We start from the raw sequence: 20968 nt of genomic DNA, 5'->3' as shown, positions 1-20968 counted from the left end.
TTTATTCCCACTCTTTGCTTCCTGTCTGCTAACCAATTCTCTATCCACATCAATACCTTACCCCCAATACCGTGTGCTTTAAGTTTGCACACTAATCTCCTGTGTGGGACCTTGTCAAAAGCCTTTTGAAAATCCAAATATACCACATCCACTGGTTCTCCCTTATCCACTCTACTAGTTACATTCTCAAAAAATTCTATGAGATTCGTCAGACATGATTTTCCTTTCACAAATCCATGCTGACTTTATCCGATGATTTCACCGCTTTCCAAATGTGCTGTTATCACATCTTTGATAACTGACTTCAGCAGTTTCCCCACCACCGATGTTAGGCTAACCAGTCTATAATTCCCCGGTTTCTCTCTCCCTCCTTTTTTAAAAAGTGGGGTTACATTAGCCACCCTCCAATCCTCAGGAACTAGTCCAGAATCTAACGAGTTTTGAAAAATTATCACTAATGCATCCACTATTTCTTGGGCTACTTCCTTAAGCACTCTGGGATGCAGACCATCTGGCCCTGGGTATTTATCTGCCTTTAATCCCTTCAATTTACCCAACACCACTTCCCTACTAACATGTATTTCGCTCAGTTCCTCCATCTCACTGGACCCTCTGTCCCCTACTATTTCTGGAAGATTATTTATGTCCTCCTTAGTGAAGACAGAACCAAAGTAATTATTCAATTGGTCTGCCATGTCCTTGCTCCCCATAATCAATTCACCTATTTCTGTCTGTAGGGGACCTACATTTGTCTTTACCAGTCTTTTCCTTTTTACATATCTATAAAAGCTTTTACAGTCAGTTTTTATGTTCCCTGCCAGTTTTCTCTCATAATCTTTTTTCTCCTTCCTAATTAAGCCCTTTGTCCTCCTCTGCTGAACTCTGAATTTCTCCCAGTCCTCAGGTGAGCCACTTTTTCTGGCTAATTTGTTTGCTTCTTCTTTGGAATTGATACTATCCCTAATTTCTCTTGTCAGCCACAGGTGCACTACCTTCCTTGATTTATTCTTTTGCCAAACTGGGATGAACAATTGTTGTAGTTCATCCATGCAATCCTTAAATGCTTGCTATTGCATATCCTTTAAGTGTCATTTGCTAGTCTATCTTAGCTAATTCACGTCTCATACCTTCAAAGTTACCCCTCTTTAAGTTCAGAACCTTTGTTTCTGAATTAACTATGTCATTCTCCATCTTAATGAAGAATTCCACCATATTATGGTCACTCTTACCCAAGGGGCCTCTCACGACAAGATTGCTAATTAACCCTTCCTCATTGCTCAAAACCCAGTCTAGAATAGCCTGCTCTCTAGTTGGTTCTCAACATGTTGGTTCAAAATACCATCCCGTATACATTCCAAGAAATCCTCTTCCTCAGCACCTTTACCAATTTGGTTCACCCAATCTACATGTAGATTGAAGTCACCCATTATAACTGCTGTTCCTTTATTGCACACATTTCTAATTTCCTGTTTAATACCATCTCCGACCTCACTACTACTGTTAGGTGGCCTGTACACAACTCCCACCAGCGTCTTCTGCCCCTTAGTGTTATGCAGCTCTACCCATATCGATTCCACATCCTCCCGGCTTATGTCCTTACTTTCTATTGCGTTAATCTCTTCTTTAACCAGCAATGCCACCCCACCTCCCCTTCCTTCATGTCTATCCCTCCTGAATATTGAATATCCCTGAACGTTGAGCTCCCATCCTTGGTCACCCTGGAGCCATGTCTCTGTGATCCCAACTATATCATAATCATTAATAACAATCTGCACTTTCAATTCATCCACCTTGTTACAAATGCTCCTTGCATTGACACACAAAGTCTTCAGGCGCTCTTTTACAACTCTCTTAGCCCCTTATACAATTATGTTGAAAAGTGGCCCTTTTTGATGCTTGCCCTGGATTTGTCGGCCTGCCACTTTTACTTTTCTCCATACTACTTTTTGCTTCTACCCTCACTTTACACCCCTCTGTCTCTCTGCACTGGTTCCCATCCCCCTGTTGTGAACTAACCTCCTCTTGCCTAGCCTCTTTAATTTGATTCCCACCCCACAACCATTCTAGTTTAAAGTCACCTCAGTAGCCCTCGCTAATCTCCCTGCCAGGATATTTCAGCCCACTACATTCACTGGCAACTACTGTGGAGGCATGGGATCCAGGGAAGTTTGGTCAGGGGGATTCAGAATTGGCTTGCCTGCAGAAGGCAGAGGGTCGTGGTGGAGGGAGTACATTCGGATTGGAGGGTTGTGACTAGTGGTGCCCCGCAAGGATCTGTTCTGGGACCTCTACTTTTCGTGATTTTTATTAACGACCTGGATGTGGGGGTAGAAGGGTGGGTTGGCAAGTTTGCAGACGACACAAAGGTTGGTGGTGTTGTAGATAGTGTAGAGGATTGTCAAAGATTGCAGAGAGACATTGACAGGATGCAGAAGTGGGCTGAGAAGTGGCAGATGAGTTCAACCCGGAGAAGTGTGAGGTGGTACACTTTGGAAGGCCAAACTCCAAGGCAGAGTACAAAGTAAATGGCAGGATACTTGGTAGTGTGGAGGAGCAGAGGGATCTGGGAGTACATGTCCACAGATCCCTGAAAGTTGCCTCACAGGTAGATAAGGTAGTTAAGAAAACTTGTGGGGTGTTAGCTTTCAAAAGTCGAGGAATAGAGTTTAAGAGTTGCGATGTAATGATGCAGCTCTATAAAACTCTGGTTAGGCCACACTTGGAGTACTGTGTCCAGTTCTGGTCACCTCACTATAGGAAGGATATGGAAGCACTGGAAAGGGTACAGAAGAGATTTACCAGGATGCTGCTGGTTTAGAGAGTATGGCTTATGATCAGAGATTAAGGGAGCTAGGGCTTTACTCTTTGGACAGAAGGAAGATGAGAGGAGACATGATAGGGGTATACAAGATATTAACAGGAATAGATAGAGTGGACAGCCAGCACCTCTTCCCCAGGGCACCACTGCTCAATACAAGAGGACATGGCTTTAAGGTAAGGGGTGGGAAGTTCAAGGGAGATATTAGAGGAAGGTTTTTTACTCAGAGAGTGGTTGGTGTGTGGAATGCACTGCTTGAGTCAGTGGTGGAGGCAGATACACTAGTGAAATTTAAGAGACTACCAGACAGGTATATGGAGGAATTTAAGGTGGGGGGGTTATATGGGAGGCAGGGTTTAAGGGTCAGCATAACATTATGGGCCGAAGGGCCTATACTGTGCTGTACTATTCTATGTTCTATGTAGACTGGAGAACTGGTCCATTGAGGTTTTGTGGGTGGAACTGAGGAATAAGGAAGTTATCACAATGTTAATGGGGCTATATTACACACTACCCGACAGTTCACGGGGTTTACAGGAACAAATCTGTAGAGATCACAGGCTGTTGCAACAAACATACAGTTTTGGTCACCTATCTACAGGAAAGATGTAAATAAGATTGAAAGAGTACTTTACAAGGATGTTGCCGGGTCTGGAGGCCTGAGTTATGAGGGAAGATTGAATAGGTTAGGACTTTATTCCTTGGAATGTGGAAGATTGAGAGGAGATTTGATAGAGGTATACAGAATTACGAGGGGTATAGATCTGGTAAATGCAAGCAGGCTTTTTCCACCGAGGTTGGGTGGGACTACAATTAGAGGTCATGGGTTAAGGGTGAAAGGTGAAAAGTTTAAGGGGAACATGACGGGAAACTTCTTCATTCAGAAGGTCGTGCGAGTGTGGAACGAGCTGCCAGCTCAGGTGGAGGGTGCAAGCTCGATTTCAACGTTTAAGAGAAGTTTGGATCAGTACAGGGATGGGGAGGGGCGTGATCCGGTTGCAGGTCGATAGGAGTAGGCAGTGTAAATGGTTTGGCACAGATAAGATGGGCTAAAAGTCCTCTTCTACGCTGTAATTTTTTTTTATGACTCTAAGGGAGAGGGGAGGGAGCAGGAAGCACCAGAGACATACTGTAATGAACAATAAACCAATTGTTTGGAATCTGATGACCTTGCCTGCTGTCTCAGAGCTGGGTGTGTCCGTACCTGTGCCACCAACGTTCCCCTGCCCTGGCACTCCTTCTCTGCCACCTGTCCCTCACCCCTCCCACGGCGCTCCACTCCCAACATCCTTTGCCAGATTTACAACCGTGCTCTCCGCTCCATGTTGACAAATGCAGTACTGTGCAAAGGTCTTCGGCACCCTGTTTATCTGTAAGTACCTGAGACTTTTGCGTGGTACTGTGCCATCATGGAGCACAGAACCAGGCCCTTTGGCCCAAGCTGAGTAAGGTGCCCCGGTCCGCGAGTCGCTTCTGAGCAGACCTGGGGCGGCTCATCGGGCGTGCTCACCGGAATGCCCATCCCTGGCGCGTCCAGGATGCAGAAGTCGTCGTTGTCGGTGGAGTCGCTGCCTGCCTCGCTTCCTTCACAGGGGAACGCGTCCAGCCGGTCGGCCATCGGGGGCGGCTTTGCCGGGGGCTTGTCCTGGTTGTTCTCGCCCGGGAAGAGATAGACGGACACAGGGGAGTCCTGGCGGAGTAACGGCATCCCACCTGCTGGCGGGAGAAGGGCACAGCCCCAGTCACATTGCAGCCAATTAACTGGGAGCGAAAGTCCGAACTAAACTAATCTCTTCTGCCTACACCAAGCCCATATCCCTCCATTCCCTGCACATTCACGTGTCTATTGGATCTGCCTCCACCACCACCCCTGGTACCACGTTCCAGGCACCCACCACTCTCTGTGCAGAAAAAACTCAGACCTCTGGTTCACTCAAAGCCCAAGAAAGCACATCTCCTTTAAACTTTCCTCCTCTCACCTTCAATGCACACTTTCTGGTGTGAGACATTTGCAGTCTGGGAGAAAGGTAACAGCTCTCCGCAGTACCTACACGTCTCGCGATCTGATAAACCTCTATTGGGTCTCCCCGAGCTCCGGCACTCCAGAGAAAACAACCCGAGTTCATCCGGCCTCAGCCCCTCCTTTCAGCTCCAATCCAGGCAGCATCCTGGTAAACTGGGAGCTGACACATCTCTGAATCTCAGAGTCTCATTATCCCAGCTCCTCCACCTGATCGTGTCACTGCCCCCTCTCTTAATCCCTGCCACTGACTCTGCTTTCCCCGCCACTGCAGATTGGTGAGGAACCATCTTTCCGACCCTGACGGGTACACACCAACACATCCTCAGGACGTTCCCATGTGTGTGGGAGTTAGTGATATTAGCCCCTGTCAGATCTCACTGAACAAACTCATCCCTCCTCTTGTCTGGGTAGACACACAATGTGACACGTTCACATTCTCTCCCTCTCCTCCACCTCCCTTGTTCTCTCTCTCTCACACACACACACGCAGTATTTACTGCCAACCCCCTCTGCCCTCGAACTGGAGGCAGTTAACAATGGATCACATTGGGTGGTCCGCGGCTGTGTTGACGCCAGTCCAGGTTAAAGACGGCAAATTTCCGAAAAATAAAACAAAGGGTTTTTAACCCCAATCCAGTGGTTTCATGCTCTTACTTCACTTAAGCTTCCAGATTTGTTTAAATATTTGTGCTTACACCCATCAGCAGTGCAACCTGGTCTACAGCTTTGCTAACTCATTACCTCTGCATTTCATGAGTCACCAACACTGACACAGTGCCTATAAAAAAGAATTCACCCACCTTGGAAGTTTTCATGGTTTATTGTTTTACAACATTGAATCACAGTGGATTTAATTTGGCTTTTTTGGCACTCATCAACAGAAAAAGACTCTTTCGTATCGAAGTGAAAACAGATCTCTACAAAGGGATCTGTATTAATTACAAATATAAAACACAACATTTGACTGTATAATTACTCACCCCCTTCAAGTCGGTATTTAGTAGATGCACCTTTGGCAGCAATTATAGCCTGCTGTATGTGGATCGGTCTCTGTCAGCTTTGCACATCTGGACACTGCAATTTTTCCCAATTCTTTACAAACCTGCTCAAGCTCTGTCAGATTGCATGGGGATTGTGAGTGAACAGCCCTTTTCAAGGCCAGCCACAAATTCTCAATTGGATTGAGGTCTGGACTCTGACTTGGCCACTCCAGGATATTAACTTTGTTGTTTTTAAGCCATTCCTGTGTAGCTTTGGCTTTGTACTTGGGGTCATTGTCTTGCTGGAAAACAAATCTTCTCCCAAGTCTCAGTTCTCTTGCAGACCGCATCAGGATTTCCCTGTATGTTGCTGCATTCGCTTTACCCTCTGCCTTCACAAGCCTTCCAGGGCCTGTTGCAGTGAAGCATCCCCATAGCATGATGCAGCCACCATGTTTCATGGTGGGGATGGTGTGTTTTTGATAATGTGCGGTGCTTGGCTTTCACCAAAGACAATGTTTAGTCTGATGGCCAAAAAGCTCAATTTTGGTTTCATCAGACCACAGAAACTTTTTCCAGCTGACTTCAGAGTCTCCCACATGCCTTCTGCCATATTCTAGCTGAAACTTCATGTGAGAATTTTTCCACAGTGGCTTTCTCTTTGCCACTCCCCCATAAAGCTGTGACTGGTGAAGCACCCAGGCAACAGCTGTTGTGTGCACAGTCTCTCCCATCTCAGCCACTGAAGCTCGTAACTCCTCCAGAGTTGTTACAGGTCACTTGGTGGCCTCCCTCACTAGTCCCCTTCTTAGATAGATAGATAGATAGATAGATATACTTTATTGATCCCGAGGGAAACTGGGTTTCGTTACAGCCGCACCAACCAAGAATAGAGCATAAATACAGCAATACAAAAACCACAAACAATCAAACAACAAAATGCAAACTAAGCCAGATGGAAAAAAGTCCAGGACCAGTCTATTGGCTCAGGGTGTCTGACCCTCCACGGGAAGGCCTTTCTTGCACGGTCACTCAGTTTTGAGGGCAGCCTGCTCGAGGTAGATTTACAACCGTGCCATATTCTATCCCTTTCTTGATGATTGACTTAGCTGTACTCCAAGGGATATTCAGTGGCTTGGAAATTTTCTTGTATCCATCTCCTAACTTGTGCTTTTCAATAAGCTTTTCGGGAGTTGCTTGGAGTGTTCTTTTGTCTCCATGGTGTAGTTTTTGACAGAATACTGACTCACCAGCAGTTGGACCTTCCAGATACAGGAGTATTTTTACTATAGTCAATTGAAACACCTTGACGGCACACGGTGATCTCCATTTAACTAATTACGTGACTTCTAAAACCAATTTGTTGCACCAGTGATGATTGTGTGTGTCATATTAAAAGGGGTGAATACTTACGCAATCAATGATTTTATATTTTATATTTGTAATTAATTTAGATCACTTTGTAGAGATCTGTTTTCACTTTGACACAAAAGAGTCTTTCTCTGTTGATCAGTGTCAAAAATGCCAAATTAAATCCACTGTGATTCAATGTTGTAAAACGATAAACATGAAAACTTCCAAGGGGGCGTGGGGGTGAATACTTTTTATAGGCACTGCACATTAACTCATTCACTGCTATGTACTTGTCCACAAACGCATGCCCTCATGCGCTGCCCCTCAGATGCAGACTCAACCGCACCCTCTCCTCCAACCGCGGACACCTCACGCCCTCCTCAGGCCTCACCACAGATGTGCAGCCACCCACACCTCCCCTCAGACACAGCACACCCATCTGCACCCTTCACTCTTCAAACGCGTGCTCCCCTGTATTCCCATCCGCACCCCCGTCGCGCCCCCATTGAAGGGCCGCTAATGCCACTCGCCTGCGCTCAGGCGCCGTCGCCCGAGCACGACCGCGCTCCCCACCCACGTGCTCGGACCGCGAGCCGGTTCCACTCACCTGTCCCCTCAGCCGAGTCTCTGCGGCTCCGCTCCGTGTCGATCAGGGCGTCCGTCAGGTCACCCTGGTTGATCTCGGCCGTCTCCGCTGGGAGTCGAGGCGGGAGGGGCGTCGCTGACTCTGGCAACTGGAGGGTAGGGAGAGCCGAGGTTAAAACCCATCTGATCGTCCCGGGGTGCACAGCCCCTCCCACTCGACAGCCCGCACCGAGAACCCTGACCTCTCGCACGGTTCTGGGTGGGGACTGCGTACAGGCCAGGGTATTACAGTATAGAAAACCACAGCACAGAAACAGGCCCTTTGGCCCATCTAGTCTATTCTGAAAGGACTCTCCCTTCACAACACACTGTTCAGCAGCAAGATGCTTTTGTCTGAAAAGGTTCCACGTCCTTCCTTTGTTTCCTGGCTGTCTGCGGGAAGACCAATCTCAGGGTTGCATACGGCATGCATACTTTGATAATAAAGGTACTTCGAAGCCTGAATCTCTGAGTCTCAGCAGCTGAGGTGTTTCAGGTAAAGATCCTGTATCTGCATCAGCTTCGGATGATCAGCTGCCACAACTGCTGAGCTGCCCTAAATTCCAGTACCTGTCATCTCTCAGCTCTCCTGCTTCCTTCCTAGCTTCCCAAACTGCACTCACCACCCCAGGATTCGCCCACTCCCCGATTCCTCACAACCTGGAAGGCCATTCAGCCCATCAAGTAAACCTTTGCTCACAAAACAACCCTATTTATCACTAAATTTCCACGGAACCCACTCCCACCAAACATCCAGCAGACCAGGAGCTGGTACATAAGGTTGGAAACATGAACCACAAGGCTCAAGAACAGTTTGAATATTAAGATTACATAAGCAGTATACAGCCCTGAAATTTGTCTTCCCATAGACAGCCATGAAACAAAGAAACACCATAGAACTCATAAACACAAAATACTCTGCGGATGCTGGGGTCAAAGCAACACTCACACAACACCACAGAACTGTTCAGAGAACAACATCAACTCCTAAACGCAAAACAGAATCCAAATCGCGCGAACAGCAAAATAGCGAGCAAGAAACAGAATATAAAACACCAAACCACAAACTCATCAAAACAGTCCACAACATACAAGACCTGGGCCCATAGGAGCAGAATTAGGCTATTTGGCCCATCAAGTCTGCTCTGCCATTCCATCATGGCAATCCATTTCCCTCTCAGCCCCAATCTCCTCCTTTCATGCCCTGACCAATCAAGAATCTATCAACCTCTGCTTTAAATATACATAAAGACTTGGCCTCCATAGCTGCCTGTGACAATGAATTCCACAGATTCACCACTCTCTGGCTAAAGAAGTTCCTCCTCATCTCTACTCTGAAAGGACACCCCTCTATGCTGAGGCTGTGTCCTCTGGTCTTTGACTCTCCCACCATAGAAAACATCCTCTCCACATCCATTCTATCAAGGCCTTTCACCATTCCAAAGGTTTCAATGAGGTCACCCCTCATTCTTCTGAATTCCAGCAAATACAGGCCCAGAGCCATCAAACATTCTTCATATGACAAGCCATTCAATCCTGGAATCATTTTCCTGAACCTCCTTTGAACTCTCTCCAGTTTCAACACATCCTTTCTCAGATAAAGGGCCCAAAACTGCTCACAGAACTCCAAGTGAGGCCTCACAAATGCTTTATGAAGTTTCAACATTATATTCATTCTTGCTTTTATATTCTAATCCTCTTGAAATGAGAGCTAATGCTGCATTTGCCTTCCTCACCACAGACCCAACCTGCAAATTAACCATTAGGAAATCCTGCATAATGACTCCCAAGTCCCTTGCACCTCCAATTTTTTGTATTTTGTCTCCATTTAGAAAATAGTCAGCCCTTTCATTTCTTCTACCAAAATGCCTGACCGTACACTTTCCAACACTGTATTCCATCTGCCATTTCTTTGCTCACTCTCCCAATCTGTCTAAATTCTTCTGTAGCCTCTCTACTTCCTCAAAACTCCAAGGATCTTCATATAGTCTGCAAAGTTTGCAACAAAGCCATCAACTCCATCATCCAAATCATTGACATTTAATGTAAGAGGAGTCAGTCCCAACACAGTCCCCTGTGGAACACCACTAGTCACCAGCAGCCAACTAGAAAAGGCTTCCTTTATTCCCACTCTTTACCTCCTGCCAATCAGCCACTGCTTTATCCATGCTAGGAAATTTCCTGTAATATCATGGGCTCATAGCTTGCTAAGCAGCCTCATGTGTGGCACCTTGTCAAAGGCCTTCTGAAAGTCCAACTTCGCAACACCAACTGATTCTCCTTTGTCTCTCCTGCTAGTTATTTCTTCAAAGAATTCCAACAGATTTGTCAGGCAAGATTTTCCCTTGAGGAGACCATGCTGAGTATGGCCTATTTTATCATGTGCCTCCAAGTACCCTGAGACCTCATCCTTAATAATCAACTCCAACATCTTCCCAACCACTGAGGTCAGACTAACTGGCCTATAGTTTCCTTTCTTCTGCCTCTCTTCCTTCTTGAAGAGTGGAGTGATATTTGCAATTTTCCAGTCTTCCGAAACCATTCCAGAACCTAGTGATTCCTAAAAGATCATTACTAATGCCTCCACAATCTCTTCAGCCACATCCTTCAGAACTCTGGGGTGTAATCAGTCTGGTCCAGGCGACTTATCAGACCTTTCAGTTTCCCAGGAACCCATACCAGGCAAGGTGAATGGGTCTATTGATCATTACAGAATGTCTCTCTGGTGCTTCCCGCTCCCTCCCCTCTCCCTTCCCCTTTTCCCAACCATGATTCCCCTCTCCCTGTCCCCTTCCCACTCTCAGTCCACAATAGAGACCCAGATCAGAATCAGGTTTATCATCACTCACATATGTCATGAAATTTGGGGGTTTTTTTGTGGCAGTAAAATGACTACAGTACTGTGCAAAAGTCTTAGGCACCAAAACTATATATATGCACAGTACTGCGATATAGAAACACCAAAATACGTGGGGAGCTTTTGTTTTGAATGCCAGCCACACAGAACCTTCCAGACTGAATCTGCTCGTTTATTCATTTCGAGATACAGGGTGGAGTTGGCCCTTCCGGTCCAACAAGCCGCAATGCCCAGCAACCCCCTAATCACTGGATAATTTACAACCCCCAATTTTCTGAGTAACCGGGACGTCTTTGGACTGTGGGAGGAAACCACAGCAGTCAGGTGAAACCCACGCCTTGCAGGGGAGAACGCAGGAACTCCTTACGGACAGCACCTGAACTCCAACGTGCTGAGCTGCAATCGTGCCGCGCTAACCGTTAACTGCTTCACTACTGTCATATATATTGAGGGCGAGTGAAAACACAGCTTTACATTGCCACCCCTGCAGAACACTTCACCACCGCAGCGTAGCGAGATAGCACAAGGGAAAAAGAACATCAGAATGTAGAATAAAGTGGCAGTTACAGACAGAGCATGTTGCAGCCAGACAATCAAGTTCAAAGATCACAACACAGTGGATCATGAGGTCAACAGCCCATCTTATCAGACCGGGTGTTGGTCAGCAGTATTCTGTAGTTAACACCTCTGTTCTACAGAGGTACTGTGGAGAGCTCTCTAACCGTCTGCTTCACCATCTGTTCTGGGAGTGCCGGGGTGGGAGAGGGAAACTGCACAGGATCGAAATGAGCTGCAGAAAGTTGTAAACTCAGTCAGCTCCATCATGGGCACCGGCCTCCCCAGCATCCAGGACGTCTTCAAGGAGCGATGCCTCAAAAAGGCAGCATCCATCATTAAGGACCCCCATCACCCAGGACAGGCCCTCTTCTCATTGCTACCATCAGGGAGGAGGGACAGGAGCCTTAAGACACACACTCAATGATTCAGGAACAGCTTCTTCCCCTCTGACATCAGATTTCTGAATGGACATTGAACCCATGAACAGTACCTCACTGATTTTTCTCTCTTTTTGCATTATTTATTTAATTCTTACTGCAATTCACAGTTTTTATTATTCTGTATTGCGATGTACTGCTGCCATATAACAAATTTCACAACATTTGCTGGTGATATTAAACCTGATTCAGATTCTTATAACAGGCAGTAAAAGCTGCCCTTGAGCCTAGTGGGACGTGCTTTCAGTCTTTCATATCTTCTGTCCAACGGGAGAGAGGAGGCAGGAGACTCCATTGCAGAGGGACAGAAACCAGAGTGCCAGAACAGTTAGTGGAGGGGTTGTGGAGACAGATGTTTGTAAGTCCTCAGACAAAGTCAGGAATCAAAGGGTTGAGCGTGGTGTGACTAGTGTCATGAGTTGCGTATATTTTAATGCAAGCAGTATCGTAGGAAAGCTGGATAAACTCAGGGCGCAGATCAACACCTGGAATTACGACATTGTAGCCATTAGTGAGATTTGGTTGCAGGAGGGGCAGGATTGGCAGCTCGGTATTCTGGGATTCTGTCGTTTTAGATGTGACAGAGCAGGAGGGATCAAAGGGAGAGGAGTTACTGGTCAGGGAAAATGTCACGCAGTGCTCAGTCAGGACAGAGCGGAGAACTGGTCCAGTGAGGCGTCGTGGGTGGAATTGTGGAGTAAGAAAGGTACGACCACTTTAATGGGGCTGTATTCCCCACCACCCAACAGTCTGCGGGATGTAGTCGAACAAATTTGTAGAGAGATCGCTGTGTAAGAAACATAAGGTTGTTTAGAAGGTGATTTTGACTTTCCACACATTAACCGGGGCTCCCATACTGTAAAAGGACGAGATGGGACAGAGTTTGTCAAATGTGTTCAGAAAGTTTCCTTATGTAGAAGTCCCAACGAGAAAGTGTGCAATACTCGATCTGCTGTTGGGGAATGAGTCAGGGCAGGTGGCAGAAATTTGTTCAAGGGAACACTTTGCATCCTCTGCACCCAAGTGCCATTAAGTTCAAAGTAAACATTTAAAAACATAGGCCTGGCCTGCGGGTTGAGATTCTAAATTGGGACAGCCTGTTTTCTGCCTAAGGTGTACTTGGTAAGTGGGAGGCCTTCAAAAGTGAAATTTTGAGAATACAAAGCTTGTATGTGCCTGTCAGAATAGAAGGTAAAGATAACAAGTGTAGGGAACTTTCATTTTCGAGAGCTGTTGAGGTTCTGGTTAAGAAGCAAAAAAAGGAGGTGCATAGCAGGTATAGGCAGGAAGGAACAAATGAGGTGCTTATGGAGTACACAAAATGCAAGAGAACACTTAAGATAGAAATCAGGAGGGCTACAAGAAGGCATGAGGTTTCTCTGGCAGACAAGCTGATGGAGCATCCTCAGAGATGAAACAGATATGTTAAGAGCAAAAGGATTGCAAGGGACAAGATTGGTTCTCCGGAAAATCAGAATGGTGATCTGTGTGTGGAGCTGGAAGAGATGGGGAAGATCTTCAATGAATTTTTTGCAACTATATTTACTCAGGAGATGGGCGCAGAGTCTATAGAAGTGAGGCAAAGAGGCGTCGGTGTGTGGGTGTGTAGCTGAGGGGTACAGTCTGGGAATTTGGGAAGCTTAAAGCGTGGGATTGGTAGTGAGAGATGCTCTGGTTAGGAAGGGAGGGTGCGTAAAAGATTCACGGGGACGTTACCAGGACTTGACGGATAGACTGGAACTTTAACTTTGAAGTGTAGGGACGATCTTATAGAGATTTACAAAATTATGATTTTACCATTTTATGATATTCTGAATTATGGCTGGATTAGAAGGGATGAGGCTGGACAAACTTGGGTTGTATTCTCTGGAGTGCTGGAGGTTGAGGGGAGATCTGACTGAGGTTTGTAAGATTTTAAGAGGCACCGATAGAGTGGACAGACGGTATCTGTTCCCCAGGGTTGAAATGTCGAATACCAGAGGGCATGCATTGAAGGTGAGAGGGGGAAAGTTCAAAGGAGATGTGAGGGGCAAGGTTTTTGTTTGACACAGGGAGTGGTGGGAGCCTGGAATGCACCGCCTGGGGTGGTGGCCGAGGCCGGTAAATTCTGGCCGGTTTGAGTACAGAGGAGCTAACCTGGCTTGCTGCCCGCTATTTGGAAGCATTGAAGTTGATGTAGCATAACCGTGGGAGATTGTCTCGGACATTTCACTTGAGATCGCAAGACTCTATTGGGCAGCGATAGAAGTTAAGTTGCTGCAGGCCTGTTACGCTGGTCTGGTGGAGGGAGAGTCGACAAGGGGGGCAGTGTAGCCTCATTTGTAGTGAGAACTAGGCCTCAAGCCTCGGGCTTGCCTGCTGCTGCAGACCAGGTGAGAGGGGCGGAAGCGTTACAGCATGGTTGAGCTTGGCTGGGGCCCGGCCTGGCCCGTCAGTGCTGTCCTCCCGCGTTCAGGAGTTGCAACGACAGGCTGGATTGCCTGAGTCTGTACACTGCCGGGAGCCTGTACCATCGACTGCTGGACACAGTCGCCCAGCGTCTTGGACGATATGTTTTGTTTTGAGTGAAAATGCTTCTTTGCTCGATGTTTTGAATTATGTTACTCACTATTTTGAATGTGTGCTGCTATTTTGAATCTTTTGCACCTCGGCCCCATAGAAACACTGTCTTGTTCAGCTGTATCCACACAGTGCCTATAAAAAGTATTCACCCCCCCCCGGAAGTTTTCATGTTTTATTATTTTACAATATTGAATCACAGTGGATTTAATTTAGCTTTTTTGACTCTGATCAACAGAAAAAAACTCATGTCAAAGTGACAATAGATCTCTACAAAGTGATCTAAATTAATTACAAAAACACAAAATTGCTGATTACATAATTATTCACCTCCCTTTAATATGATACATTAAATTATCGCTGGTGCAGTCAATTGGTTCTAGAAGTGACATTATTAGTTAAATGGAGATCTGTTTTTGGAGACCTGTGTGCAGTCAAGGTGATTCAATTGATACAGATGACCTGACGGACGCCCTGATCGACACGGAGCGGAGCCGCAGAGACTCGGCTGAGGGGACAGGTGAGTAGGACCGGCTCGCGGTCCGAGCTCGTGGGTGGGGAGCGCGGTCGTGCTCGGGCGACGGCGCCTGAGCGCGGGCGAGTGGCATTAGCGGCCCTTCAATGGGGGCGCGACGGGGGTGCGGATGGGAAGGCGGGGGAGCACGCGTTTGAAGAGTGAAGGGTGCAGATGGGTGTGCTGTGTCTGAGGGGAGGTGTGGGTGGCTGCACATCTGTGGTGAGGCCTGAGGAGGGTGTGAGGTGTCCGCGGTTGGAGGAGAGGGTGCGGTTGAGTCTGCATCTGAGGGGCAGCGCATGAGGGCATGCATTTGTGGACAAGTACATAGCAGTGAATGAGTTAATGTGCAGTGCCTATAAAAAGTATTCACCCCCACGCCCCCTTGGAAGTTTTCATGTTTATCGTTTTACAACATTGAATCACAGTGGATTTAATTTGGCTTTTATAACACTGATCAACAGAGAAAGGCTCTTTTGTGTCAAAGTGAAAACAGATCTCTACAAAGTGATCTAAATATTACAAATTTAAAATACAAAATCATTGATTGCATAAGTATTCACCCCCTCTAATATGACACACCAAACCATTACTGGTGCAGCCAATTGGTTTTAAGAAGTTACATCATTAGTTAAATGGAGATCACCGTGTGCAGTCAAGGTGTTTCAATTGATTGTAGTAAAAATACACCTGTATCTGGAAGGTCCAACTAATGGTGAGTCAGGATCCTGACAAAAACTACACCATGAAGACAAAAGAACACTCCAAGCAGCTCCACGAAAAGGTTATTGAAAAGCACAAGTCAGGAGATGGATACAAGAAAATTTCCACGTCACTGAATATCCCTTGGAGTACAGTTAAGTCAATCATCAAGAAAGAGATAGAATATGGCACAGTTGTAAATCTGCCTCGAGCAGGCCATCCTCAAAACTGAGTGACCGTGCAACAAGGGGTCAAGCGAAGGAGGTCACGATAAGACCTATGACAACTCTGGAGGAGTTACAAGCTTCAGTGGCTGAGGTGGGAGAGACTGCGCATACAATAGCTGTTGACTGGGTGCTTCACCAGTCACAGCTTTATGGGTGAGCGGCCAAGAGAAAGCCACTGTTAAAAAAAAGGGGAAGGAATGTTGACTCAGACCATGAGAGGCCTACGTCGGGCATTTTCATGCCTTACAAGGCGCAAATTGGAAGTCTATGTGGGCACCACTCCTCGCACAGATACTAGAGCAATGTGTAGTTAAGTGCCTTGCTCAAGGACACAAACACGCTGCCACAGCTGAGGCTCGAACTAGTGACCTTCAAATCACTAGATGAATGCCTTAACCACTTGGCCACGTGCCCAACACTAAAAAAACTCACCTGAAATTTTGGCTAGAGTTTGCCAGAAGGCACTTGGGAGACTCTGAAGTCAGCTGGAAAAAGGTTCTGTGGTCTAATGAAACCAAAATTGAGCTTTTTGGCCATCAGACTAAATGCTATGTTTAGCGTAAACCAAACACCACACATTATCAAAGACACGCCATCCCTATCATGGAGTATGGTGGTGACTGCATCACGCTGTGGGGATGTTTCACTGCAGCAGGCCCTGGAAGGATTGCGAAGGCAGAGGGTAAAATGATTGTAGCAAAATACAGGGAAATCCTGGAGGAAATCCTGATGCAATCTGCAAGAGAACTGCGACTTGGGAGAAGATTTGTTTTCCGGCAAGACAATGATCCCAAGCATAAAGTCAAATCTACACAGGAATGGCTCAAAAACAACAAAATTAATATCCTGGAGTGGCCAAGTCAGAGTCCAGACCTCAATCCAATTGAGAATTTGTGGCTGGACTTGAAAAGGGCTGTTCACTCACGATCCCCATGCAATCTGACTGAGCTTGAGCAGTTTTGTAAAGAAGAATGGGGAAAAACTGCAGTGTCCAGAAGTGCAAAGCTGATAGAGACCGATCCACACAGACTCAAGGCTGTAATTGCTGCCAAAGGTGCATCTACTAAATACTGACCTGAAGGGGTCAGTAATTATGCAATCAATTATTTTGTGTTTTATATTTTTAATTAATACAGGTCACTTTGTAGAGACCTGTTCTCACCTTGACACAAAAGAGTCTTTTTCTGTTGGTCAGCGTCAAAACAGCCAAATTCAATCCACTGTGATTCAACGTTGTGAAACAATAAAACATGAAAACTTCCTTGGGTTGGGGCTGCATACTTTTTAATAGGCACAGTATATGGTTTGAATGATAATTAAACTTGACTTCAGCGATGTTTAAATAGGTACGGGAATGAGAGGGAAATGGAAGGATGTGGGGATTGTGCAGGCAGAAGGGGTAGTTCAGTTGGACATTTGATTACTATTGAATCGTCACTGTGGGCTGAAAGGCCTGGTTTGTGACGTGCTGTTCAGTGTGGGTGGATGGTCACAGAGCAGCCTGACACCACAAGAGAGACGTGTGAGGAGGATGATTCAAAACAGACATGTGAGAAATGTCCACACACAGGGTGATGGATATCTAGCAGGTGATGATGTGCCAGGGGAATGATTCAAAACAGACGTGTGGGGAAACGTTCACACACAGGGTGATGGATACCCAGCAGGTGATGATGTGCCAGGGGAAACGTTCACACACAGGGTGATGGATACCCAGCAGATGATGACATGCCAGGGGAATGATTCAAAACAGACGTGTGGGGAAACGTTCACACACAGGGTGATGGATACCCAGCAGGTGATGATGTGCCAGGGGAAACGTTCACACACAGGGTGATGGATACCCAGCAGATGATGACATGCCAGGGGAATGATTCAAAACAGACGTGTGGGGAAACGTTCACACACAGGGTGATGGATACCCAGCAGGTGATGATGTGCCAGGGGAAACGTTCACACACAGGGTGATGGATACCCAGCAGATGATGATATGCCAGGGGAATGATTCAAAACAGACGTGTGGGGAAACGTTCACACACAGGGTGATGGATACCCAGCAGGTGATGATGTGCCAGGGGAGTGATTCACACACAGGGTTACGACAAGAAGATGATGATGTGTCAGGGGAGTGATTCACACACAGGGTTACGACGAGAAGATGATGATGACAAAGCTTGAATGGTATTTAGACAGGTGCCGAGATGAAAGGAGTTCAAAGTGGCATGGGTGAAAGGTGGACAGTTTGGTCAGCATGGACAATGTGGGCCGAAGGGCCTGTTTCTGTGTGTATGACTTCCGTCGGACTGGGGGAGGTGCAGGGTTGAAGAGAAGAGCTGGAAAGCTGATAAGTGAAAGAGGTAAAGTGCTGGAGAAGGGGGAATCTGATGGGAGAGGGTAGAAGACCATGGAAGGAAAGGAAGGGGGATGAGCAGCCGAGGGAGGTGAAGAATCTTCGGCCTATATCTGTCTAAACCAGGGATTCCCAACCTGGACCCTTTGGTTAATGGTATTGGTCCCATGGCATAAGAAAGGTGGGGACACCCTGCTCGAAATCTTCCTATTCACGTACCAGTTACTGTATCTGTCCCTGCCACCTCCTGTGGCAGCTCTTCACAAGTACCCACCAGGTCGCGAGCAAATCTCTCCCCTCTCGCCAGCCTGGCTCCCCACGGACATTTGCCCTGTGTACGACCTCCCCCATGTGGAAGACGTCAAAGCTACCGACGGGAAAGAGTCAGGGGGAGCTGAAACCCAACGGAGTCTCGGCAAGCCAGGCAGCCTCCGTGGCGAGGGAGACTGCAAAGGTTTCAGATCGAGGACACCCCCCCGAGGAAAGGAGAAACGTTTTGCAGGCAGCTGAGGTGGGGGGAGGGGGAGGGCCTTGAGCTAGTCTGAAAGGATGAAACGATGCAGCAGGTACAGGGAAGTGAAGATCAGATGAAGTTTCCTTATCAGTGTAAGGCGTTGATAATGTGGCAATGATCGCGTTATGTTGTAACGTCTGCAGTTAGAACTTAACAGGCCACAACGTACAAACTGAAACAAAACGGCAGGCAGCCAGAAATGGCCAAACGTACACACAGAGAAAGAGCAAGTTCTCTAACGTTGGAGAAGTGAATATCAAGCCCTGTGAACTGCAGTGCATCTGTACAGGAAATTACGTGTCCTTGCATTCTAACTTTGCAAGAGGCTGCCAGGCAGAGAGAGCAGAGGGGGAGTGATGAAAACTGAAGATTGTTTGTTGTCGTTCACCAGTGGCGGGTGTAGAGCAGGGTAAAACAATTGTCGCTCCAGATCTGAGGCAGCGAAATGACACAATTAGTGCAGATACAGAAGCAATTCGATAAAGCACAGCCCGCAAGTAACTGAGTGTAGCTGTGTGTATGTACGACTAGCTTACACAGATAGACTGATGGTAAGGACATAGGTGACTCAGACAGCAAATGGTAAAGAGACAGAGACTCTTGGCCAGGGAACTCTTCTCAGTAGCGGCAGGACACATGAAAACACAGTAGGACGGTGACTATATCAGGGTACAGGACTGTGCTAAAGTCTTTGGCATATAGCCAGGATGCCTAAAACCTTAGCACAGTACTGTAGGTATGAGCTGTGGGGTGCATGGGGGGTGGGGGGTGGGAAATGAAGGGTGCTGAGGAGTGGCTGATGTGAACGTTGTGGTGTCTGGGGGTGTGGAAGGCTGAGCTGGGGTGGGGGAGGGTGAGTTGGGGTGCGGGAGGGCGAGTGGGGTTGCGGGAGGGCGAGCCGGGGGTCGAGCCGGGGGTGGTGGAGGGCAAGTCGGGGGTGGCGGAGGGCGAGTCGGGGTGAGGGAGGGTGAGTTGGGTGTGGAAGAGTGATTTGGGGGCATGGAAGGATGAGTTGGGATGGGGAGGGTGAATCGGAGTGGGGGAGGGTGAGGGTGAGTCGGGGTGGAGGAGGGGGAGGTGGAGTCAGAGTTGGGGAGGGTGAGCTGGGTGAGGAAGAGTGATTTGGGGGCATGGAAGGATGAGTTGGGATGGGGAGGGTGTAATCGGGTGGGGCAGGGTGAGGGTGAATCGGGTGGGGGAGGGTGAGGGTGAGCAGGGGTGGGGGAGGGTGAATGGGGGAGGGTGAGGGTGAATCGGGGTGGGGAGGGTGAGTCGAGGCGGGGGAGGGTGAGTCGGGGCGGGGGAGGGTGAGTGGGGGCGGGGGAGGCGGAGGGTGAGTGGGGGTGGGGAGGGTGAGTGGGGTGGGGGAGGGTGAGCGTGAGTTGGGGAGGGGGAGGGTGAGGGGGGGTGGGGGAGGGTGAGTCGGGGCGGGGGAGGGTGAGTGGGGGCCGGGAGGCGGAGGGTGAGTGGGGGTGGGGGAGGGTGAGCGTGAGTTGGGGAGGGGGAGGGTGAGGGGGGGTGGGGAGGGTGAGGGTGAGGGGGGGTGGGGGAGGGTGAGGGTGAGTGGGGGTGGGGGAGGGTGAGGGTGAGTGGAGGAGGGTGAGGGTGAGTCGGGGTGGGGGAGGGTGAGGGTGAGTCGGGGTGGGGGAGGATGAGTGGGGGTGGGGCAGGGTGAGGGTGAATCGCGGTGGGGGAGGGTGAGGGTGAATCGCGGTGGGGGAGGGTGAGTGGGGGTGGGGTGGGGGAGGGTGAGTCGGGGTGGGGGAGGGTGAGTGGGGTGGGGGAGGGGGAGGGGGAGCTAGGTGTGGAAGGATGAGTTAAGGTTGGGGAGGGGAAGAGTGAGTGGGGGTTGGGGAGGGTGAGGGTGAGTGGGGGTTGGGGAGGGTGAGGGTGAGGGTGAGTGGGGGTGGGGGAGGGGGAGGGGGAGTGGGGGGTGGGGGAGGGGGAGGGTGAGTGGGGGTTGGGGAGGGTGAGGGTGAGGGTGAGTGGGGGTGGGGGAGGGGGAGGGTGAGTGGGGCAGAGGGGAGGGTGAGCTGGGTGTGGAAGGGTGATTTGGGGGTGGGGGAGGGTGAGTGGGGGTGGGGGAGGGGGAGGGTGAGTCGGGCGGGGGAGGGTGAGCTGGGTGTGGAAGGGTGATTTGGGGTGGGGGAGAGTGAGTGGGGGTGGGGGAGGGGGAGGGTGAGTCGGGGTGGGGGAGGGTGAGCTGGGTGTGGAAGGGTGATTTGGGGGTGGGGGAGAGTGAGTGGGGAGGGGGGAGGGTGAGTCGGGGTGGGGGAGGGTGAGCTGGGTGTGGAAGGGTGATTTGGGGGTGTGGAAGGATGAGTTAAGGTTGGGGAGGGGAGGGTGAGTGGGGGTTGGGGAGGGTGAGGGTGAGTGGGGGTTGGGGAGGGGGAGGGTGAGTGGGGGTGGGGGAGGGGGAGGGTGAGTGGGGGTGGGGGAGGGTGAGTCGGGG

General features: G+C 48.7%; 1 protein-coding gene across 1 annotated transcript in view; it reads right to left on the bottom strand.

The window, feature by feature from the left end:
* LOC140192896 (autophagy-related protein 2 homolog A-like) overlaps positions 1-14817 on the bottom strand; it is a 30887-nt gene extending 16070 nt beyond the window's left edge. The window contains exons 1-3 of the mRNA XM_072250399.1: positions 14677-14817; positions 7782-7908; positions 4329-4534 (exon numbers count right to left, since the gene is read on the bottom strand). Coding sequence (XP_072106500.1) covers positions 4329-4534; positions 7782-7908; positions 14677-14817 — 474 coding nt within the window. The remainder of the gene's footprint in view (positions 1-4328; positions 4535-7781; positions 7909-14676) is intronic.
* Positions 14818-20968: the final 6151 nt, after the last annotated feature.

Source organism: Mobula birostris, unplaced genomic scaffold, assembly GCF_030028105.1.
Source record: "Mobula birostris isolate sMobBir1 unplaced genomic scaffold, sMobBir1.hap1 scaffold_3015, whole genome shotgun sequence".
Classification (NCBI taxonomy): domain Eukaryota; kingdom Metazoa; phylum Chordata; class Chondrichthyes; order Myliobatiformes; family Myliobatidae; genus Mobula; species Mobula birostris.
Note: the sequence above shows the minus strand (reverse complement) of the source record. Positions and strands in the feature narration are given on the sequence as shown.